The sequence below is a fragment of the Oncorhynchus gorbuscha genome, linkage group LG24 (genome assembly GCF_021184085.1).
Source record: "Oncorhynchus gorbuscha isolate QuinsamMale2020 ecotype Even-year linkage group LG24, OgorEven_v1.0, whole genome shotgun sequence".
Taxonomy (NCBI): domain Eukaryota; kingdom Metazoa; phylum Chordata; class Actinopteri; order Salmoniformes; family Salmonidae; genus Oncorhynchus; species Oncorhynchus gorbuscha.
The window spans coordinates 16,119,100-16,143,275 of record NC_060196.1 but is presented as its reverse complement, the minus strand read 5'-3'; the positions used below and the strand labels follow the sequence as shown (position 1 = coordinate 16,143,275).

At 44.5% G+C, this 24,176-nt stretch overlaps 2 protein-coding genes across 5 annotated transcripts; both read right to left on the bottom strand.

The window, feature by feature from the left end:
- Window positions 1-1,820: 1,820 nt before the first annotated feature.
- Window positions 1,821-5,416, bottom strand: LOC124013205 (early growth response protein 4-like). The gene is made up of 2 exons (XM_046327449.1): window positions 5,020-5,416; window positions 1,821-4,764 (listed from the first exon to the last, which is right to left on the bottom strand). Exons 1-2 carry the CDS (start codon window positions 5,174-5,176, stop codon window positions 3,458-3,460), a joined length of 1,464 nt encoding a protein of 487 aa, XP_046183405.1. The 5' UTR covers window positions 5,177-5,416; the 3' UTR covers window positions 1,821-3,457.
- A 10,626-nt stretch (window positions 5,417-16,042) lies between these two features.
- On the bottom strand, window positions 16,043-23,876 carry LOC124012877 (mannosyl-oligosaccharide glucosidase-like). Of its 4 annotated transcripts, none has more exons than XM_046326894.1 (5): window positions 23,746-23,876; window positions 21,881-22,240; window positions 19,949-20,172; window positions 19,524-19,717; window positions 16,043-18,617 (listed from the first exon to the last, which is right to left on the bottom strand). In XM_046326894.1, the coding sequence occupies exons 2-5, from the start codon at window positions 22,230-22,232 to the stop codon at window positions 16,856-16,858; spliced, it is 2,532 nt and encodes an 843-aa protein (XP_046182850.1). In that variant the 5' UTR covers window positions 22,233-22,240; window positions 23,746-23,876; the 3' UTR covers window positions 16,043-16,855. The 4 variants fall into 4 exon arrangements, with proteins under 4 accessions (XP_046182850.1, XP_046182849.1, XP_046182852.1 ...); XM_046326893.1 differs by lacking the exon at window positions 23,746-23,876 and adding an exon at window positions 22,411-23,677; XM_046326896.1 differs by lacking the exons at window positions 21,881-22,240; window positions 23,746-23,876 and adding an exon at window positions 21,083-21,248.
- Between the last annotated feature and the right edge of the window lie 300 nt (window positions 23,877-24,176).

The following is a 24,176-nucleotide window of genomic DNA, read 5'->3' as shown; positions in this document are numbered from 1 at the left end:
CCACTTTGTTTACTTTGTCTACACACTCATCTCATATGTATATACTGTACTCGATACCATCTACTGTATGCTGCTCTGTACCATCACTCATTCATATATCCTTATGTAAATATTCCTTATCCCCTTACACTGTGTATAAGACTGTAGTTTTGGAATTGTTAGTTAGATTACTTGTTGGTTATCACTGCATTGTCGGAACTAGAAGCACAAGCATTTCGCTACACTCGCATTAACATCTGCTAACCATGTGTATGTGACAAATAAAATTTGATTTGATTTGATTTGATTTGATTTGACGACAGATTGCCCGGAGAGAGTCCAAGCGAGTTGTCTGCAGAAGGAAGTGTGCTGAAGATCTCGACGGTCTCTCCTGTGTTATCCCGATATAACTCTCTCTGTCTCCTCTCTTGGTAATCACTACTCCCCTTCCGTGGAGGACACAACGGGCTGAGTTGCCTTGACCACAGTCAGGGAAGATCCTGCTCTACTCTGCTCTAATGTTGACAAACAGCCAGAACGACCAAACATAGAATATAATAGAATAAAATAACTTCATTTTTTGGAGATGTTACTGTAGGCCTTTTCGCATGCAAGTGTTGGGAATTGAACTTTCAGGACACAACGGCTTAACACTATATGATGTGACTGTGACACAGTATAAGTATTGTATTCAAAGAAATTGGTTATTAAAAGCTCAAGTGTAGCACAATAATGGGCCATAATAACACATGAAGAATGCTTGTTTCTGTTCAGGCAACCTTATCAAGTCTGATCTTACTCATAAGTGACCAATGAGATCCCTGATCGCGAGCTCAAGAGCACAATAGCCAGATAAGAGTGCAATCTGTCATTTGCATAGAAATAATATTAGAAATTGAAATATTTTCTTTCTTTCCTTTTTTTTAATACCTCTGACACATTGATTCAAATGGGCTCATTTGCATTTAGCAGACATACTGTATACTGGTAAAGACCAGCACCACACACAAAGTCACAGTACCGTTGAATTAGCAGGGCGTGTTATTGGACATGTTATTTCCTTTGTGCATATTCCTTTTGATAAGTGACACGAAGGATACGAATGATGAGCGAGTCAGAGCAACAACTGTCAGTGGGTAAACATTCTCTCCGACACAGACAGCATGAAAAGGAGGAGGTCAAAAGGGAAGATTGCAACGCTACTGGGTCACAAGGAGACAAAGAGAGAGAAACAAACAATCATTGATCTCTTATCTATCAGCATTGTGGGAATGGATGACAGGTTAGACGTGGGAGAGGCTAAACATAGAGACATACAGTATCTCTATGGGGCCCTTTGAGATGAACAACATACAGCAGGCCATGGACCTCCATGGAAAGAGGAAGTATGGTTAAGGTGTCTTTCTGATGAAGGTCTGTTTTAAACCGAAACATCTGCACCCGAGGTTATACCAAATAAATACCAATTATAATGGTGTCCTCTCCCTCAGCTAATGTGAGTGTCTCATCTCCACATTTGGTAGCTATAAACCCATGACCTTTTTCATGTCAGAGGGACCAGAATCACAACACTGAGTAATAGGGTATTCACTTTAATGTGTTGGAGCCCAAAGCCTCGTGAGTCAACATTACATAGAACTGTGATGTCTAATGTTGGGATTCCACTATCTGCTGGTGCTAGGTTGCCCCGTTAGAACGTGTATTTTTAGGAACAGCCGCAATAGTCATCCATATGACTGCTTTTGGTGGAAGATACTGTGTTACTTACATAAAGGAAGTTGTCAGCATAGGTGAGGAAGGACTGAGGAATTTCTATGCATGGACAAATGACTCTTGCAATGTTTCCAGAAAACCAAACATTTTATTCATAAACATTTGTCATAAAAATAACAACATCAATATTCAATTTATCGAAAGTATTTTCGTATAAACTGTGTATATATACAAAATTCATGATATACCCAAGCAGTTAATATAACTTAATGCGAGTTAAAACACTTTTTTTTTACAGTACCCTGACTGATTGGTGACATTCTCGCCAAGCCATAACCATAGTTTTTTTTCTTTCTAAAGTGAATAGCTTCCTCATCAGCAATGCCTTGTCAAGTCTTAAATCATCTCATCTGAAAAGTACATAAACTCGCAGCAATGTGTGCTACCTGATTACTCAACAGCAATGTTTTAGTGTTGTGCTGCTAGTCAATTCTGGCTTGACAGTACAATACAGTACATCGTACTGTACCAGAGCCATGTATAATGACTTACTAGTTTAACACTATAGTCCTCATCACGAACTGATTAGCAGTGGAATCAAATGAGATTTCGAGTCGCTATTACACGAACAGTTAGGTCATCTTTTACTTGTCTTAGAAATATATTTATATCAAATGACAATCTCTACCTAAAACACTATTTTGCTACCAGCCCTCCAAAAGGTACACGTAAAACATTGTGAGTATGTTTAAAAAAGAAAGAAAGCCTTTCCCACTTGAACAATTCAAGGTTAAACAGTGGTCTTTTGAAATATGTATATACACAGCTATAAAAATACAAAGTACAGTCATACAAATATATTTATTTTCCATTTATGGTATAACTTTCACGATGTAATAATTCAACCATTTTGTTCAAATACAACACAAAGACCAAATCAATAGAATACTGATAGCAAAGCAAAATCAATTCTCAAAACCTTGGCACAAATGGACTGCTTCGTGACTAAAGCCAAGAATAATGTGTTACATTCATGTCATAAAACGAAGTCTCCTGTACTTCCATTCGGCAAGTGGAGGACTAAGTAATTTGTTGGCTATATTCAATAATACCACATGAACATAAGCATGCATTTGAAGAAACACTATCTGACTGGTTGCAGTGTTAGTGGAATACAAAAAGCCTCGAAAGCATAAAATATAAGACTTTCTAGTGGATAGAGGATATCTCAAATTAGATATAAGCGCAATACAGCCCAGCACTTTCGATGCAGTTCGTTTTCTTATTGGTATATTTCTTCGTCGAGGTTTGAAGTTGGAGCTGTCCAGACGAAAGGGTGCTGAACTGCTGCAGGCATTTGTTATGATGCCTTGGTGTTTGGTTTGGCATGACCAAATTGGTTGATTGTAACAGAGAAACACAACACGTGTCTGTTGAGCTGTCAACTCGGGAAGGTTTTACAATCAAGTTATGCATGTGTTGCATAGTCAACAGCAGCAAATAAACCAGGGTCGAAAGAGCAGACCCTTTTCACAATTCACTTTCCGATATAGCATTATGCAAATCAAACTCGCAAAACATCCTTATTATAAGACTCCCTACAGAGACTTTCACAGTCAAACCAATTTCACTCGACCTATATGTCACATCGCAAACGTTGATACGTCGACCTGTAATCAGCAATGAACTGTCAAGCTTTTTATCTTCGACGGAAAGATTGTAATGTTGTGTGGACAGAGCCACTCGTGTGCGTAGTGGTGTCTCTTCAAATTCCATCCGGAAGAGTAAATGGCCACGCGGTGATCACTTGTGGCTTCAGCTCCATCTTCTCTTTCTGTTTCAGGTGCACGCGACCGTGCCTTTTCCTCTCGTCGCTCCGGGCGAACCTTTTGCCGCATACGTCGCAGGAGAACGGCTTCTCTCCCGTGTGAGTCCGGGTGTGGGTGGTGAGGTGATCGCTACGGCTGAAACTGCGCAGACAGATGCGGCACTGAAAAGGTTTGTGTCCGGTGTGGATGCGGATGTGCCTGTTGAGTTCATCCGAGCGTGAGAAGCGCCGGTCGCAGTTCTCCATGGGGCAGGTGAAGGGTTTCTCTTTGGCAGGCCCGGTGGAGGCCGCGGGGCTTTTTCTAACACGCGGTGCCTTTTGCGCGCGCGGCGTGTAACTTTGGGCAAAGGAGTCTGGCAATAAGGAGGAGTAAAGAATTGAGTCTATAGTACTGGGTAAAGCTGGTGAGGTCAGCTGGCAAGACGAATCGCACTGATTAGATAATGGCGGAAGTTCCATGTTGGGAAACATAGCTGGCTTGAGGAGGTTGTTGGTTGAGAGGTCCATGACTGGCACTGGGTAGTTGGAGTAAAGAGAACTGCAGAAACTCTGAGAGCAGGTGTCAGAATAGCACTGCTCCTGCTTGATTCCGCCTTCAACTTTGAACTCCATCCCTGAGTTTGGACACATTGGGGAAAATGAGTCCAAAAGGTCCTTTACATCCACTTGTTGGTCAGACGGGAAGTCAGTGGACATCGGGAACGTTTCTGATGATTGGAAGCCCGTTTCCAAATAGGAGTCCGATTTATTGAACGTGCCCCATTCGTAACAGCTGCTCTCGAACTCATTCTTAACCACCACTGGAAAAGGCGCAGCTTCTGACTGTGGCTCGGTGGTGCTGTTTCGGACTTGAGCTGGGGAGCCGAAGCTCACCTGGGGAGAGGCTGAATCTTGAGCTTGGCCGCCGGATTGACCGTCGGGGTAGCTGGGACATGTCTGCCCCGGCGAGTACAGGGGCGGGGTGGCGCTGCAGGTGGATTGCCTCTGGACGCCGGCGTCGCCGAAGCTGCTGCTGTCCATGGTGCTCAGTTGAACTTCGGAGATTGGTAACGTAGAAATACCGACAATTTCTGTGATCATGTTGAGCAATGTCTCTGTGCTGCACGGCCCCCCCTGAGTCGCCTCGACATAGAAGCTGCCTGAGTAGGCGAGGGAGGAGGAGTAGCTGCCTTTGGGCCCCTCGCAGGGATTAAAGGCGAAATCTGAGTTGGAGGCCTCGGTTTTCAGGGTTACAGGTGCTCCCTCTGAAAAAGAAAGAGGGAAAGTTTGTCATTACAAATGTTGATTTTAGACTAAAAAATGCACATAAATGAAAGTCGTTATGTAATCAATAAGCATACATGCGTAACATGCACCGTCGCAAATGGGACAAGTGAAATCCATGCGATGTTTTTAATAAAATACAATGTGCAACCACAAACTATGTTATTCAAACTATCAATGCATGCATATTGATTTATCACATTATGCAATGCAGCAAGAGGCTACTGCGAATTTACCATGGGTAAACTGGGTAGGTGTTCCTCTCTCTGCGTCCGAAAACATCTCCTGGGTATCTTTCCGAGCACTATTTTCCATCCCCAGGGAAGAACCGTTACAATTCTCAAACTGAGGGTAGAAGGAATCTTTAGAGTTCATATCCATGTTATTCAGCATGATTGCGAGATTGATTTCAAGTCTGTCAATCCAGGTAAGTGTAGGTAGATTTTTTTTTTTAACTAAACGAAACAAATACAAATTATGTGTCCTTTCCCCTCTGATGCACGGGGCCGTCAATTATCCCCGAAATGTGCTGGTGGTCGTTTGAGGAAAAAGGTGTCAATAAATATTTGGAAATTTCCTTTTTGTCCAGATGACTGCGTGTTGTATCGCTTTGTAGCTTTTCGGCTATCTGTTGCTGTGGGTAGGTTTCACACCAGTGGCTTCCCTCTCCTTATATACACTCCGGCGGGTCGATAGACCCCTCCCCCCATTCACCGGCTCCAGTGAGAGGATTCCCCGCTGCGTGTAAACTTCATGCCCATACATGGACAGAGGATGTGACGGGCTTCCCCAAAAAAAGGAGAGTTACGATTCTGACGTTGCAACAAGTCTCTTGGATCTGCGAGAGAGACTGCCATTGATTTACCATCGGGTATGTTAATGTTATGTATGAGAATAAACGCTTGATTTATCAAATCATGATAACAATATATCATGGCAGTGGCATGGCAAGTGTTCTTGCATTTAACTCGGTCGACTAGAAAACATGGTAGCTTTTAGACAGTCATTCGATGCCGTGTGGAGATGTACAATGTCTTCTGCCACCAATCAACACACCAACACACTTAATAACTTTCTCATGAAGCAAACAAATTAGGATTGGGAAGGCTTTAGACCATATGACGTTACGTTTAGGCTACTGAGCGTCAATTTCACTTCACTGTAGGATTAATAGAAGAGATACTATACAAATCAAGTTAACTGTGATGTAGCCAAGGAAGAAGAGATACACCCCCCACCCCCTTCTATTGTGGCAGCTGAAGTTACTGCACCCATCAATATTTAACTGGTTCTGAAAGTTTGACCATGGGCTTGTATAACATAAAAAGGTAACAGTTGTAGGCACCCTGTTTCCTTTGTAGTGCACTGATTTTGACACAGGGCCCATGGGGAATAGGGTGCCCTTTGGGATGCAACCTGTAGGTTATCTAGGTAATGCAATTGCTCACATCAAAAGATGACACACCTTAAACTCAAAAGAGAGAGGCACTGGGTCACCTTATAACAGAGGTTATAGACCTAATCCTTGAAACATTTGAGATTTTTGTTGTACACTACATGACCAAAGGTATCTGGACACCTGCTCGTCAGCCAAAATCATGGGCATTAATATGGAGTTGCCCCCCCCCCCTTTGCTGCTATAACAACCTCCACTCTTCTGGGAAGGCTATCCACTAGATGTTGGAACATTGCTGCAAGAGCATTAGTGAGGTCGGCACTGATGTTGGGCAATTAGGCCTAGCTCGCAATCAGCGTTACAATTCATCCCAAAGGTGCTTGATAGGGTTGGGGTCAGGGCTTTGTGTAGGGTTGAGGTCAGGGCTATGTGCAGGCCAGTCAAGTTCTTCCACACCGATCTTGACAAACAATTTCTTTATAGACCTCACTTTGTGCACAGGGGCATTGTCATGCTGAAACAGGAAAGGGCCTTCACCAAACTGTTGCCACAAAATTGGAAGCACAGAATCATCTAGAGTGTCAGTGTATGCTGTAGCGTTAGGAATTCCCTTCACTCGATTTAAGGGGCCTAGCCCGAACCATGAAAAACAGCCCCAAGGCCATTATTTCTTCTCCACCAAACTTTACAGTTGACACTATGCATTGGGTCAGGTAGCGTTCTCCTGGCAACCGCCAAACCCAGATTAGTCTGTTGGACTGCCAGATGATGAAGCGTGATTCGCCACTCTAGAGAACGTGTTTCCACTGCTCCAGAGTCCAATGGCGGCGAGCTTTACACCACTCCAGCCGACGCTTGTCAATGAGCATGGTGATCTTAGGCTTGTGTGCAGCTGCTCAGCCATGGAAACCCATTTCATGAAGCTGCCGACTAACAGTTCTTGGGCTGACCTTGCTTCAGAGGCAGTTAGGAATTTGGTAGTGAGTGGTGCAACAGACGATTTTTACGAGCTATGCGCTTCAGCACTCGGTGGTCCCATTCTGTGAGCTTGTGTGGGCTACCACTTGACGGGCGAGCCATTGTTGGTCCTAGATGTTTCCACTTCACAATAACAGCACTGACAATTGACCGGGGCATCTCTAGCAGGGAAGAAATTTGATGAACTGACTTGTTGGAAAGGTGGAATCCTATGATGGTGCCACGTTGAAAGTCACTGAACTCTTCAGTAAGGCCATTCTACTGCCAATGTTTGTCTATGGCGATTGCATGGCTGTGTGCTCAATTCTGTCATCAACGGGGTGTGGCTGAAATAGCCGAATCCACTCATTTGAAGGGATGTCCACATACTTTTGTATCACATACTTTGTATATATAGTGTAGCTGCTGCTACTTCAAACTCGATCAGTTCTAATGTCGTGGCCCCACTGAGCACATGTGGGCGACAGAAAGGTAGGCCTGGATGCTGTTTTCTTTTATAAATGCGACTCAGGAAAAGTCCTTGCTGGTAATTGCTTCCTACACGCTGTTGCTGCTCAGCACTGAACTGTTTTCACTCATTCACTTCCATCGTTGTCTAATAGCAAACGTGACCGCTGTGGTGGTGTTGTCACCGTGCTGAGAGCCTAAACTACAAAACACTAGGCTATCTAAAGGGTTGGCCTTTCAGGTATGCGGGGGAAATCGATAATACCCCGAAGTGTTCAGTGGTTGAACCAACCTGTCCTCACAGACGTTGACATTTCAAACAATAAAAAAGGCGTTTTATTTTCTCTATCTGATGCTGGGTCCATAGAGGCGATGTAGCACATGTCCCTATGGGGAAAGTTGTTTAAATCGAGGGGACAAACTGTTATGTGCATGAGTTTTCTTTCTATGATATCAAAAAGTCGATAAACACTGAGTGTACAAAACATTAAGAACACCTTCCTAATATTGAGTTTCACCTGGTCAGTCTGTCATGGAAAGAGCAGGTGTTCTTAATGTTTTGTACACCGAGTGTACACTTTCATACAAGCAGCGCAAATCAGCCGTTGCGCTGTCCACGGTCCTGAAAGCACCCTTGTATCGCCACATTCCATCGCCCTTACATGGGTGATTTCAGGAACACGCCAGTGCAGATTTGAGCACTGTCACCATATAAACGCTATGGAAGCTCATTGGATCATATTCCCTGCTTAATTCATTTCACATGTAATCTATATTATTGCACAAGTGTATTGAACCGATAGTCTAGGCTACATATTGCAATACGATGACAAGTGGTAATGGTATTGCCTACCTAAACTCGCTAAAGCCAAATACATGGTGTGGGGGTGTCTCTTTGTAAAACTTATAGGCTGGCAATTTCAAATAAAACACACATGGTTTGCCATCTCAGTTGTGTTCTCTCCTAGCTCGCAAATGACACCGATTTGAAGAGTAAGAATGGATCTTCAAAATCGTTGCCGTAACTGCATATGGAGAGAGGAGCACTCCCCGTCCACTTTCTAAGTTATGATAATAGCCTAATGCGCTACTGCTCGCGCCAGCCAGCGAGGCTTTGACATTCTCTGGAACAAATCGTTTTCACCTCAGTGACGTGCCTCTAGCTGCTCTAATTCTAGGGCCTCGAAATGTTACGTCTCTCGGAGATGTCTTCAAGTAAACCCATTGAAGTCTATTAAAACAGATCTGATCACACAGAGGTATCCGTCCCGAATAGCACCATATAGTGCACTACTTTTGACCAGGTCTTGGGTCGAAGCTAGTGCACCATATAGGGAATAGTGTGCCATTTAGAGCCACAGGGTTTAGAACGCTGTTAAGATAACTGCAGAGTGCACGCTAACCTCTCTGCTCCCTGGCGAAATACCACAGGGCCAAGAAGCCTAATGGATTTGCGTAATGTCAGCACTTACCGAGATTATTGCACAGAGCCCAATTTAGTGCATGTAAAAGTTTAATCAGACACAGGTGTTATTGTATGCTGTGTAAAAGAAGTCGGATTTCTATTATGGAATTTGGTAGGCTAGTTTTAGGATTGGATGCTCCTTCTAGATCATAGCATGGCGTTGACATCAAAGAATAATGTTCAACGAGTTGGCTAGTGCTAAAACACAAAACATGGCTGGAATGAAAGGATATCTTCCCAGGTTCAGGAGGCACACTTTGAATAATGTCCATCCCAAATGGCACCCTATTTCCCATATAGTGCACTACCTTTGACCATGGCATGTAGGGAAAAGGGTGCCATTTGGGACGCATAATAGAAGTACAACACAATCATTGCTACACCACTATTAATAAAGTTACAGATGATGAAACACACTTCCTTTACCAGGACAATAATGACCTACATATTGAATATGGACCTTTGAAAACTGTCCTAGCCTGGTCAACTCCTATGGTCATTGTCAAGTTGGCGAGACAGCACATACAGATCTGGGACCAGGCTATCTTTTTATTGAACTGGGTGTGATTTGATTTGATTTTTTAAAACTGGGCTGTTAACCAAATGGCACCTATTTCCTTTACAGTAAAACGTTTTTAACCAGAAGCCCTATGTAGGGAATACAGTGCCAGTTGAGACATCATGGATGACCTACAGTAAACATGGTGCCTATCCCATTGCTGAAAGAGCACACAAAGCAGGATGCTTGAAGGAAACTGCAGAGCATGCTGAAAGGCCTAGAAGGATATAGGGATAAGGGTTAAGCATGCGCTCTCTCTTTAGCCAATTGAATGTGCCAATTAACCTTCATCAAAGCATAACATCTGTGGTCATTAGAAGCTCCCCATTGGACATATACAGTTCCTGGTAGAGAATAGAGAGAATCCTTTATATACAATTCCTTATAGAGGGAAGACTGTATACAGAGCATAGAGTATCCTCCCCTGAAACCATCCATATGGTAATGAAATGCATACACTATCATACTCTATAATGCAGGACTGTGTCCTAAAATGGCACCCTATTCCGTATTTCGTCCCCATAGGGCGTTGGTCAAAAGTAGCACACTATGGGGAACACAACCATAATCATTTATATCCAGTATTCAGGCTTGAGCTCAAGAGCTGTTTATTCACCGATACATTTGAATTTAATTACCTAGATACAACAGGTTTTTGGAGGCAATACCACAAAAAGAGAAGGAGAAATCCTATAACCCCCCCCCCCCACCCCCCACCCAGTCCATTTCTGACAAGAAAGTCCCCCACATTAAAATATGAAATACCCCCCTTAGGCAACAGATGAGAGAACATCTCAGTCTAAACCTGGATGGATGTAGAATAGGGCTTCTGAAGAGAAGCGAATCAAATGGATTGGGAGTGGTAAACACCAAGAAACCTCTGCCGGAAACACGACTCGCTATAAATACAAGATGCTCGCCTCGGCTGCCAAGTATTTTTTATATATTTTTTTATCCCTTCCCTCTCTCGATCTCTCTCTCGTTGGGCCACGCATAGTTACATATACCATCATTCAAACACCGGGTGATGGAGAGAGCAGAGAGAAAGAGGGAGAGAGAGAAAGAGAGAGAGGAGCGGAAGCGTGGTTTTTCTTTTGAAGGAGCAGCTCTTTCTCTCTGTCTCTGTGGGAGTGATGGGTTAGGGAAGCCCGGGTAACTAGGCCCCTGTCTGTTGGTCGGTGTGGCAGGTTCCCCCTGTGTTCTTAAAATACACCCGTCCGCTCGCCCACCTCTGTCCCCGGCCGCCCCTTCCCTCTCTTCTCTCCTCACTTTTCCTCTCCTCTCCAGCAGCGATGGGATTAGAGCCTGCACTTCTTTCTCCAATCGGGACTGCAGATGGTGGCAGTGGGCTTCAGCACCAGCGGTTCACCCAGCCCTCCCCCTCGCCAAAACACCCCCACACATCTCACACTCATCTGGGCCCCTACCCAACCCTGCCCTCCTCTCACCACAGGATCCCCGCTCGAGTAGCACTCTGACAGGCCAACTTGCTGGTCCCACTGGCCCTGTGCCAGCTACCTACCGTTACCTAACTACTCAGAGGCTTGGAAGTTAAAGTGGCGTAATGGAACGCAGAGTGAAATTATAACAGTGAAATGATACCCTTTGTGGTCGATGTTGAGGGTAAGGGCAATATTTAGCTTGGTTGGAAGTTACTCAGGGTGAAATAGAACCTGAAGTGCTAGGCTGTCATTGTGTTGTGAGTGACAGATGGCCTTGAACAGTGAAAATCACTTGTACAGTAGGGTGATGATTATACAGTTAAAACAAAGCTGAGGAAAGCTGTATGATTTTCTCTGCAAGGTGCAACAACTACCTCCAAGGGCACAAAATGCCCTACCCAAATGTCCACGCAAAATCTAGACCCCACTTAAAAACCATCTGTACTATTCAAAATCAATAGGGGCCAACATTCTGACTGCCTTCGACTGCCATTTGTGAGATATTCTACAAGCATATATTGACTGCTGAGTTTGATGCAGTCTTGCTTATTTGATACATAGACAATATGCAACAGGGAGAATGGGTTATGATGACAGTCCACGCTCGAAATAAAGGATATCTGATAGGCCAAACAGTGATTCAATCACCTTTTTGATGCACAATCACAAGAGAGAGAGATAGATAGAGATAGATAGTGAGAGGGAATAGTGAATACAAACAAATAACTTGCAGCTGTTCTGAGGCAACAAGACTGAGAGAATGCAAAGGCTCGGCCGGGCTAACAAAAGTAACTATGGTTACGGCCGCTCGGCATGGCACTAGCTTTCCACAGCTTCACTCCAGATATAAAACTGTTGGGCTAAGAGCGAAGAGCAGGTAAAGACAAAAGATCCTGGGTGAGCACTATTTATAGCGGCCAGGCTTTACATAACCAGCACAGAGGGCAGTGTGGGTACTGTAGAGATACTGGATGGAGCGGCTGCTGCTGGGTGCTTCTGGTTGCTGGAATGCACTGTAGGCTTCTGAAGGGGGCAGAGGGGTAGAGGTGCTGGGCATGAGGGCGGGGAGAGGGTCACGGAGAGATGCGAGAACCAGTCCTGGGGAGAGAGAAGGAAGGGAGGGAGGAAGGGAGTGAGTGTGGTGGCATATCAGGTGAGCTCTATTATGAAAGATAAGAAAGTGTGGAGGGCATTTGTTGTCGGTGGTGGTGAGGACAATAGGCCTAACTAGTGAGGGGAGGGAAGACAGGGAGCTGCGCAGGAAGAGGATGTTGTTTTGTTTTGCTAACGGACGGACGGACACACACCACACACTCGACGCTCCGCTCTTGCGTCTATCGACATCCCATGCTCCCCTGGGAGAGGCAGTGATGTCAGAGGCGAGGCGCCACCAGAGTGTACGCCCGCCGCTTGGCGTCAACATCAGCATTTTAATAATTGTGAGACGCGCTAATGAGTGTTTGGGAGCTGGGAGTGAGGGAAAAAAAAACATTAGCCGAGCTCAGAGGGGCCAGTTTAGCCACGGGGTGTGTTGTGGAATCCACACACAGTCACACGCACAAACAAACCTAAACGTCATAGCGTGAGCTCATAGACAGAGCCAGAGGCTGCCGGCATTCTCACCTAATTTGAAAACCTGTGTCAGCGGAGAGTAAGGTGATCCCCCCCCCCAACATTATCATATCACCCCAGGACAAAGCCGCTGACAAGTCTCCCCTGTATCTATGAGAACACGCTCCATTGACTCTAATGTACGTGTCAGCATGAAACAATGATCTAGGATCTACGCACAGCCAGTGAATTGCCTAGAGATACTCTTCATTACCACCATCACATGTAACACAAATTGATCCATTAGCATAATTACCCATTTATAGGGCTAATGTACTGCACTTCTCAATTGTAAGTGTAAAGCGATAGTCGAACTGTATTCAAAAAGAGCTTTTCTCCAACTCCAGAAAAGCTTGATTCGTTGGAAGTGTTGCTATATGCGGCCGGCAGATTTTGTATGGTGCCTGAAGTCGGTCAGACTCACCATATGCCTAACCAAATCAAATCAACATTTATTTACAGTGTATTTTACAAACAAATGTGTCAAAATACTCCTTACACACAAAACAAAGAAAGAGGGAGAAAAAAATGACAAAGGGCAAAAGGTGAGGGAAAACAGTCAAATCTGACCATAACTTTCACCCTAACCTCAGCCCCATTAACCTAACTCTAACCCCGAACATTTCCTTAACATCCCGACGTACAAATCTGCCGGCAGTGCAATGTTCAATTCCGAATGGACCCCTTGTCCTGGACACTCCTGTCGATCTGAAAGGATTGGATAAGCAAAACTCCACCCAACCTATCAGAGGGTAAGGTAAAGTGATTTACCATACTGCTTACATTCATGCAAGCCTTCCATGTCTACAGGAAGTCCTAAGGGGTAGGAGGCAGGGGATTAAGGGTCCATTTGGAATGAAGAAACACACTTGGTTATTAATCAGCTCCCTCTAGCATAACTTTCTAGTCATTGCATTCTAGATAGCTGTGCTGAAAGAGGGGTTCTCCATTTCGATCTCCAACCAGCATTACTTGAATGATGCTCTCCATATGTCATTTGCTTTTTTTAAAGGCAAACAATGCAATAATTGAAATGTGAGACTTTGCCCTACACATTGCTTCCTTCTAACAGGGTATTGGGCAGTCACAAATTCTCCAGAGGAAGCTCACATATTGTTGGCTGTAAATCCATACAGAGAAAATGCACCAATGAATAGACCGACACCATGGGCCTGACTCATCTGTTTATTATACAGCCACATTAGTGAGCTCCGATGCCATTTGGCTATTATCCCATTTCACTGTGAAAAAAGGGGTCTTCGGAACAGGGGAAATGCTCGGTGAATGCTTTAGTCACACTGATGGGCCGCTCTCTTCAAAGGAATTAACACGTTTTTTTCTGACTGACTGCCATTGCTTGGAGGGGATGTGGAAATGTGGAATACATTTCCTCAGTGTGAGAGTGAGAGAGAGGTGTGCGCTTGTGGTTCTACCATATTACTCAGGCCCAAGGCCCATGATGACCAGCATTATCAGGTCAAGGGGTCAAATTCTAAAGCAACAATATATTACCCATGCACATTTGACCCAGCAGCACTGTGCTAAACCGGTCATGTGGAAACTGCAATGGTTTCCCCAAAATGTGATTTAAAAAATATATATCATATTTAAGAGTAGAGATTATTGTATAGAACAATATACATATGTTTTTTAGAAAGAAAATTTGAAAGATACAATGTTATTGAGTATTGACATGTTATTGAGTAAATGTACTTATGTACTTATTTCATAAGAGATAAATGCAATGATTTTAAGGTTATTTGTTGATGTAAAAATCTAAATTGACCGATTTTAAGGTTGTGTCACTTGGGGTGGGTTTGCAACAAATTATTGTGGAAAAAAATGGGGTCCACTGAAATTCTGGCGGAAAAATGAGGGTCTCCGCTGAAAAGGTCTGAATACCACTGTGCTAAACCCTCTGCACTGCCGTCCTCTGATGTGGAACCTCTGACACATCTCCTCCCTACCGAACAACAGAGTGAACTATCACTTCCACACTCCACTCAATTGTTGGTTGCTAACATTTCCAAAATTCCCATTTCTTTTTACATTATACATTTTGTTTGGGATGTTCCTGGGAATCAGTAGGCTGGAAAACCTGGGAATTTGGGGAAAGTTACAGGACTTTTGCAACCCTATTCTACATTGGGGCTAACGACGATGAACAATAAATGTCTCTATGTATATCAATAAAAAGGATAAATCACCATTAGCAGAACGTGAAATAAGGACTATGGCAGTTGCGCTTCTGTTTTTTAATAAAACATTTCCAGTAGCCTACTTCCCAAAAGTGAGGGAAATGACAAGAACACAGAAAAGATGTCTGCTTTATGTTGGTGATGACAGTTTTAAGATAAATACTGAATGTTGAGTTGCTCTCTTTTTCAACTTTTGCAATCATTCTCTAACTGCACTTTGGAGCCAAACTAGCTACAGCCAGTGCCTCTTTCTCCTGAGCATAGGCCTATTTATAGAACTGCAAACCTGACAGCGCCGAGACCAACCTTGAACTACACATCTAATCAAAGGCTGTGATAACATGAAAGCCAGAAAGGATTCTGTCCCAGGGTCACGTGGAAGCTGGAAACCAACATCAGTGCAATCAGGAGCCAGGCCCTCTGGAATGGTGTTCATACACACACTGCTGTGTTAACAAAGATCTAGCCACTGTACACTATGCTCCTGTCGTGTTTGTATGTGTCTCGACTCTCTGCATGTCAACACTTGAAAAGAAGTTGACACCGGCGATGCACTCCGAGCCTGTCCATTTTATCCAATTTGCCCAGGGGCCCCTTCACAACGACGCCTCGCCATGGTAACGGGCACCGCAGAAACAATGACTCTCTGCGGATTGACGTCAGCGGCTGTCCTTCGTGTGTCGCAGTCTGACAAAGGACCAGGTTCAGGCTCCCATAGTGGCTCTTTCTCAATTCACCTTTCCTCGCCTCTCCTGTTACTTAAAACCCATCGGAGAAAGAGCTCCCAGGGAAGGATCCATGGACCATCTTGTCCAATATGGTTGAGGAGGAGGTTAGGAGAGAGGATGCAAGGAATCAAAGAGAGACAAATTGACCCAGTCACCGATCTGGAGGGTCACTCCTATTAGAAGTGTACATTATCAGCTGTAGTTTAATACACCTTAATAAGCACTGCTATAAACTATTTAAAAAAAAGATCTACTTTCATTAACTTGCTAATATGTAATGATTGGTTACCAAAACCAGAGGCTAGAGTAACACCACACAATGGTAGATTTTGAGCAAATATATGTCTTTCCTAAAAGGCGATAATGACTTGAATGTAAATCATCCTTCCCACAGACACTGAAAAAAAAAGGAAATCAGCAGTCAGAAACAATACATAAGGGTTTGAAATGTTTATTGTTCTTTCCACTGAAGATGTAACAAACCAACGCAATGAAGTTAGTCATGTTATTCCGTGCCACTCACTCAGGGCATCTGCTACCAGTGGAGATACAACACATCTCCGTCTTGTTTTGCATTGATAAAATTAACAGGAAACCGTTTGTTCGCAGCAAAACACTTGACGACATCAAAACTTATTTCTCAATTTTATACGGGCTTAAATGAGATTGTATGACGGGACAAAGCAACCCGAAACAAAATTAACCTAGGGATCAAATATTTTAAGACTGAATACACTATTTCTCAATACAAGTATTATTTTGTTCAACAGAAAACATCTGAGGAGACAAAAAAAAAAAAACGCTTGAATGATTGACTTTGAAAAGTGCATCAGTTCCTGCAGTAGTCTTGATATGATACCATTTGAATGATTTATGTCAAGACTATTCTTTTGCTACTACTATTGTTACTATAGTTCTTAAAAAGGTTTCTGCCATCAGACAGACTTCTCTCAGTCAGGCTGCACTTGGGGAGTTCATTGAGAAGTATATGGGGTAGTCAAAAATAACCTTTCATGCGTTCTTTTGGGTATGGGCTTTGTACAAACACTCAATGAGACAGCCAAAGGTGAAAAATTGGAACATTGGAGTTCTTTAGTTATCATTTGAGAAAATCATATTATTTGAGAAAATCTTAAAATTATAGACCTAACATCTATTGGCATTAAGGAGACAGATGGAGGGAGTAAAAATGGCACATTTTAAGAGAACATCTTACAAAAAGCAAGATATTTTTTTTTTGCATCAGTGTCAATACTGCTCAGCCATTATCAAAACAGTTAGTGCCGACCAGCCGGTGAAGGGATGGCTCCCTTGCCCACTGCCCGTGCTGTCATTGTACTGTTCCCATATATACCCAGTCTCTGCATACTGTCTGTAAACATTGTTCATGATATTAGTTCTGAGTTCCTGGTAGAGGGTGGCCGCCTTCTCCTGATATGGCCCCTCAGTGTTGCCATAGTGGTGCAGGGCCCTGACAGCCAGGTAGTTAATGTTGATCCATATGGGGCCCCGCCAGTAGGGGGCATCGTGCTCTGTGTTGCGTTTCATGTAGAGTGGGTCGGCCCTGGACAGAGAGCGCAGGCCGTAGGGCGTCCACAGCTTGTCCGCGTCCCTCATGTCTCTGAAGATGTGCTCTAGCTTGGGCGAGTCGGGCGTTAGGACGTGCAGCAGGAAGGGGAATAGGCTGATGTAGCCCAAAGCATTGACGAACTGCGGCTTGGGGGCCCGGCGGACTGAGCGCACCAGGCGCGCCACGGGAAACTGGTGCCTCGGCTGCCCTGGGGGCACATACACCTTCTCCTGCTGCAGCGACACCGCCTGCGTGTGGTTTCCATAGTCGCTGAAGGAGCGAAGCTGGTCTGACCAGTGCAGCTCGTCCAGCAGTGCGTTGTCGCTGAGCGTCTGGTGGGTGCGCTCGTACTCCTGGTGTGGCTCTCCCAGCAGCCGGGCTACGCTGGCCATGGTGCCTGACGCCAAGGCCATCCAGCAGTGCAGGTCCACGTGGCGCTCCTCAGCTGATGGATGCGAGGCCCGCGGATAGTCATCCAGGCCAGATGTCAGCGTCTTGGGATTGAGGAAGAGGTTGGTGTCCTTGTCACGGCCCCGCCAGCGGTAGGAGTTGGGCAGCGGGCCTGTCTGGGTGGTGTTGTACCACTCAAACCACGTCTGGAGCCGGGGGTAGAGCCTGCGGAGGAAGGGCAGGGTGGGCCGTGAGGACTCTGCGTCCGGGTTGGCTTGGAGCTGCTCCACTAGCTTCTGCAGGGCCAAGAAGAGGGTGGGCGGGTTGGCGTTCTCATTGCGCTGCACCACAAACTCGGCAGGAACCTTGCTGCGCGCCTCGTCACCAAGGATCTGCTCCCGGGGAATCCATCCCTCCATATTGACCAGGTCCAACCAGTGAGCCGTGGCCTCCCGCGTCACCTGCGGGTCCCACTTGCTGAGCAGCAGCTGGTGGAAGCCTTCGTCCCACAGGAACCCCCGGGGGAAGAAGGAACGCGAGGGCACGGCGGTGAACAGAGCACCCTCGGGGTAGAGCAGCGGGTACTCATTGTACACCGACTGGACCACCGACTGGCCGTAGAAGTAACCCATCCCGCCCAGCATGTTGCTCAGCGCCGCCTTGCTGAACTTCACCTGGGCCTGGCCCAAGCCTTTGGCCTGGAGGCCGAACGTCTTCTCGAACTTGGCGTCGAACGCCGCCTTCCTCTTCTCCAGCTCCTCTGTCATGGCCGCCGCAGACAGCTGGTTGGGACGATCGCGGAAGCTACCAGACTCGAACAGGACCTCAATCTGGAAGGGCGTCTGGACGGTGACCTGGTGCAGGACAAAGTCGCTCTCCTTTCTGGGGTCGGCTGATTTCGGCTGGTGCTGGGGTTTGTAGGTGTCCACCGCAATGTACTGCCTCTTCTCGCCAGAGGGGTGGCTGTAGACAAATCTGCGGTTCAAGCTGTTCCTCACAATGTCCGTCAGCCTCTCCAAGCCTGGCGACATGGTCTGGAGGTAGTTGTAGCTGAGGAAAGGAGAGAAGACAAAGGTGAACCACCCTGAAGGTAGCAGGAATCTCTCATGTTCTCATTTTTCCAAAGCTTCCTCTCAGAATTGGAGCAAGGCACCAATATCTTTGACCTGCAGTCACCATGGGGTTTTATACCCTTCAGAGTGCATTGGCCTCCTGAAAAGTGGCAAGACCTGTGATTTCATACTACTTCAGCCAAGGGTCAGGGACAAAGAGTACCGCATACTGACCGATGTGTTATGTTGAATGAAAACTGAAAAGGAGCCTTGTCCTTTCCTGTCTAAATGGCAGACACACTTGTGATCGGCTTGTTTTGGTTGCTGTGTTCCTGCTCTTCCGACCTTCTATTCAACACTCTTTACTGGCCTGCATTGTGGCTTGATTATGAAACCTCCTCATGAAATCTTGCTGTTCCTTCAATTCCTATGCATCGGAGTCTCTATTGACTTTACCACTGGAACAGATCAATGTCTCTCTGTTCTGTCCCTCAATAGGTTGAACAAAACCTTTATATCAGAGCCAGAACAGCAGTTTGGTTGGCCATCTTCATCGCAGACACTGAGGACATGTCCTAGCTCTGCTTTGTGTCTCAATGCATTGCGGTAGCAGCTGTGCCTTTATTATTTGCAATGCTTTGTTTCATTCTACATGATTTCTTTCACATATCATGTTTCCCTCTTGACAGGCTCACTGACTTAATTGATAAAGATTGATTATGTGCTATTTCTATTTTTCATTTAGAAAATCTTCTTCTGATTTTCTTCATGTATTTAATATTGCTTGGTATTATATTAATAAGGTCTATTGTGGCATATTTGTCCACTGTTTTCAAAAATCTTTCTCTCTGATGGTTTTTGGGTTAGAAAATGCTAACGTTAGCAGTTTGGGAGGAGTACCTACCTGGCATATTTTGCACTGGAAGACTCCCCAGCGACAGGCTTGCGGAAGGTGATCTTGAAATTCCCCAGCTCCTCTGAGAACCCAGTGATGGAACCTAGACGGTTCCTCTCTTCCACGTGGGCCTCCAGATAACCCTGGGTGTCGGCAGCAGCGTAGAACATCAGGGAGATGACTGGCGCGTGGGGAGCCGAACTCTGGGGGAAGGAAGAACTGGGTCATGTTCAGTAAGATGGAGAAAATGTTTTGAAACTTAGCGAAATGGGAGAGAAAATCTCTGTGTTCAGTAGCATTCTAATTCTTTTTTTTCTCTTCATACCATTAGACAATATGAATAGTTTCAAAACTCAAATGTCTTTCAATGTAAGACAAATAATCAGAATAAAATATGGGTTTAAAGGTGTGTGAATGTATCCTGCCACACTCACATGCTGCTTGGCTGTGATCCTCCAGGTCCAGTCCCCTCCGTGCTCACCGCCCATCCGCTTGACAAACTCTGTGGTGAGCGTAAAGTCGCTGTCGTGGATCTCCTGCACACCAAAGCTGAGGCCATCATGCATCAGCCAGCCATAGCCCTGCAGCCTGTCACCCTGCTCGCACGTGTGCCTGAGGTTCACGTCCACCTCAGAGAACTGACGCATCCACATCATCCCTGTAGAAAAATGGAAACACATGATTTATTTCATCATTCCCCAAAATATGAAATGTTAAACATGTTCATGGATTATGTATAAATTAAAATGACTGCTGGTCAAATGTCCAGCGCCACATTTTTCTAACGGAAACCCCAAAATCCAGCGTTTCCGTTTGAGAAATGTGGCGCTGGACATTTGACCAGCAGCATTTTAATTTACCGGACATTTAATACATGTAACGGATCCATACGCAGTTAAGTGCGTAACCTGGTTAGAGCGTCCACCCATGGTGCTCAGAATGAAATAAATCACATTACCGTTATTCATCTTAACAAAACAGGCAATTTGAGGATGCAATGGCGTGTGTCCTTCCTACCGAATCTCGATTAGCAATTTGACGAATAGCTGTCCACATGTACTTTTCCGCAGCCAACGAGACGTGTAACAAAAATAAATAAAAAAATCACTCGCCTATGTCAATCTACTATCCCCCATAGCAGAAAAGTTGACCTATAATTTTGGTCAGCTTGTTCTGTGCGAGAAAGAAATATAACAGACAGGGACAGTTGAGACGATAGATCCCAAAACCATACAATCAGTAGGTCTAGGCTACATTAAAAAAACACAATAAACTACAAGGTTCATATAACAGATCCGAACGTTTAGCTTAAAATGTTGATCAAATATGATTTATTCACATTATAAATGCGCAAAAGGCAGTTAGGCTATGCGCGAATGTTCGTTCCCTAATACAATTAGCGGTTTCACGAGACAGATGAAAATATCCATTAGAAATGATGAAAGAGTGGAGATCTAAAGACAACGAGCCTGGGTTGTTAATACGACTAGTATTGTGCCTTTGGCTACGGGTCAATAAATTACAGTTGGTTTCAATGGCGTATGGAAGTCTTTATAAAAAATAATTACCTGCACGTTTGTTTGCATTTTGGCTAGGCTACTTTGAATCAAGGAAAGACATGCCTCATAATATGTAGTAAGACGTTGGGGTTTCAAACAATTAAGTATATGTTTTCAAAATCCATACTGCCTCCAGTTCATTGCAAAGTGGTGTGTGACGCGTTGAAGCCTGCCTAGTTGTCTATGCACCTGAATGGCAAGCTCGCTTCAATTACCAGTTGAGAAATAAAAAGATAGGGTTAGTCTTCCCACACGGTCTTATCTCCATGTTACAGCGAGTGTTTACGGTAGACAAACGGTCACCCTGTGCTTACTAGCATGCTCCGAACACATGTGTGTAACGGAAGAAGGCCGCCAGAAACGTGTCGTCACTGAAAAATACTGTTGGCTGCAACTGTGATAAAACAGTGTACAGTATAAATATAATTTGTAAAATGATTTTTGATGTGACATGAAAGTAAAGGGCTTTATATTTCTAGAACCAAATCTCAATTAATAATCGATCAAGTTTAGATAAGGGTATTTGGCTGTTTTAGCTGCCAGACCCAGTCTACCTCTGAAAATAAGATAAAATCCTTCGACCTTAAGGGGTAACGATAGGCTCCTTAAGAGGTAGGTTCCTAACATAAACCCTGATATAATATGAGGTTAACACTTATACAATTTATTTCCATTGTGTTCCTCTGGCAAGTAACTAACGGGTTAGTACTGCTTGCCACATAGCACACAGTTATTGCCAACTGCCACTTTAGTCAATAGTATTAGCAAATATTTAAGGATGAATGTAGAGAAACAACAGTCTTGTACCTGTGACAACAGATCTTGGGCTCCTGGTTTTCATCCCAAAGTAGACCTGGGGTCGGTAGGAGCCCCAAAACCTCTCAGGGGAGACCTCAGCGCTGGTGCTGTTGGCATCGAGGACAGGCGACGAGTGGTGCAAAGTTACCACCCGTTTGGCCAGCGAGGAACGCATGTAAAGGGCATAGAAGAACCAGATAAGGCTGAAGATGCAGAGGCCGATGGAGATGTTGATGAAGATTTTGCCAATGTCGAGCTTCTTTTTTTTCTCCTTGCGTTGTAGGGTGGCAGGCTTCTCGTCTTTCCTTGTGGGAGGGGGGTCAGCCTCGCCGGTCACCACTCTCTTCCTCTGCCTGCCCATCCTTCCAGCTGAGGAGGAAGAAAAGATACAGGTGTCCTTCCTAACTGAGTTGTATGAGAGGAACGTAACCGCTTAGGGATTTTACCATGAGGTCAATGGTGACTTTAAAACAGTTATAGGTGATAGGAGAAAACTGAGGATGGATCAACAACATTGATCTACACTCTACAATACTTACCTAATTGACAGTGAAAAGAAGGAAGCCCGTACAGAATAAAAACTATTCCAAAACCTGCATCCTGTTCGCAACAAGGCACTGAAGTAGCACTGCAAAGTAAATGTGGCAAAAGGGTTTTTCGGCTGTTCGTGCACATTACATTTTTCCCTTCGTCGCTCATTGGTCAACAGTAGGGATTCTTCAATGAAGTGTTCACCGTCATTCAACAATAGACGACTCGTTTTCATGCACATTTTCTATTTGAGAAATACTGCATCAAACATCCTAGTTAACTTAAGAACGTAATTGCTATATCTTTGATTAATTCGGGCTATTTTGTATGCTGGCTATGGCATTTAACAGTACTATTGCCACTTGTTTTTCAAAGTGAAGGTCTTCAAAGGGAGTACGAGAGCACACTTGTTCACTCCTCTAGGTGCCAGCCGAACCAAAGCATGCAGAAGCCTTTAGTTTCTTCCCAGCAATGAGTCTGGATCTGAGTACCACCCCCCAACTATTTCTAGAACGCAAACACATTCTAACCATTCTAATTGGTCACTGAAACCGATGGGTTGGGCCAGAGCCACACGTGGTTTTAGCAGCGTTTTGAAATCATTCATTGGCTTTGATACTTCAATTGCTGGCTACTTGCTATGTACAACCCCCAAAACGACTGAAGTATGTAGCAAACATAGAGCAGCAGAATAACTCTGTTTAAATTGTCTGGCAAATCTCGCGGAGGAACTACATGGGTCTACAACAGACCTACGTTTGGGTATTGTTTATTTCTACATTCATATTTTCCCCCCTCTTGTGGCATTCCGCCTACAGTCAATATAGAGTAAATTGAAAATGTATTTAACTTCTGGCTTCCGGGGGAATATTAAGTTGTTTTGTAAGCTAATTGACAACGCTAGTGTGTAAATACTAGAGTTGCTAAAAGCAGCTAGCTACCTAGACCTCATCTTCAGCAGTAGGCAACAACATTGCTTGCAACTACTGTACAGTACTAACTAGTAGTTTTATAGCCAATGCAATGTTGCCTCGTCGACTATGAAAAGAAATACATACCGTTACCTGCAAAGTTGTATAAAGAAATACCTTTAACTATTACAACGTATTAAAATATTTTAGGAACTGCGCTTGGCAAAGCATACATTCAAGCTTTTCGGCTAAAGCTAACTGGCTAATGAATAGTTAGCAAACCGGTGGCTGTCACTAAGGTATCGGGCAGACCCGTTTCAGAACGAGTTTGCAGATTTTTGAAAGACGCTTTCATGCCAATAATGCAGCACATAAAAAAAGCACCGAGAAAATGTAATATGGACAGTAAATGGTGGGGGGGGGGGGACTCACCTTTCAAATATACAGAATATCAGCTGCACATAATTCGCGCTACTTCCTGGTTCCCTTGCGAAACACTGACGTGTACATAAGTGTTGACAACCCACGCAAGGGGCATATTCATTACGCCTATTGTTGCAAAGCGTTTCTTAAAAGGAAGAAAACGAAACGGAAATACCTACCCGAATTAGTCCAAATTAAACTCCTTTGTTGCAAAACGGAACGTTGCAACTGACTAATGATTACACCCCAGCTCGAGTTGTCTGGCCAGAGGTCACAACATTGAATCCATGCAAACCATACTGTACAGTCTACTGATGCAATGACATTTGGGACTATGCTATCCTAAATGTTCACTAAACCAGAATATGCAGCTATTCTTAAATGAATGTAGTTGAATTGGGACAGGTTGTGCAACGCATTCCAGTGTTGAGCATTCAATC

Coding starts and splice junctions, on each gene's coding strand:
- LOC124012877 (XM_046326893.1), bottom strand. CDS start 22,570: ATGAGCGACGAAGGGAAAAATGTAATGTGCACGAACAGCCGAAAAACC. Junction 22,241..22,410: donor TTCTTTTCACTGTCAATTAG/GTAAGTATTGTA, acceptor CTTCCTCCTCAG/CTGGAAGGATGGGCAGGCAG. Junction 18,618..19,523: donor TCCAGTGCAAAATATGCCAG/GTAGGTACTCCT, acceptor TCCTTTCCTCAG/CTACAACTACCTCCAGACCA.
- LOC124013205 (XM_046327449.1), bottom strand. CDS start 5,176: ATGCTGAATAACATGGATATGAACTCTAAAGATTCCTTCTACCCTCAG. Junction 4,765..5,019: donor ACCTACCCAGTTTACCCATG/GTAAATTCGCAG, acceptor TTTCTTTTTCAG/AGGGAGCACCTGTAACCCTG.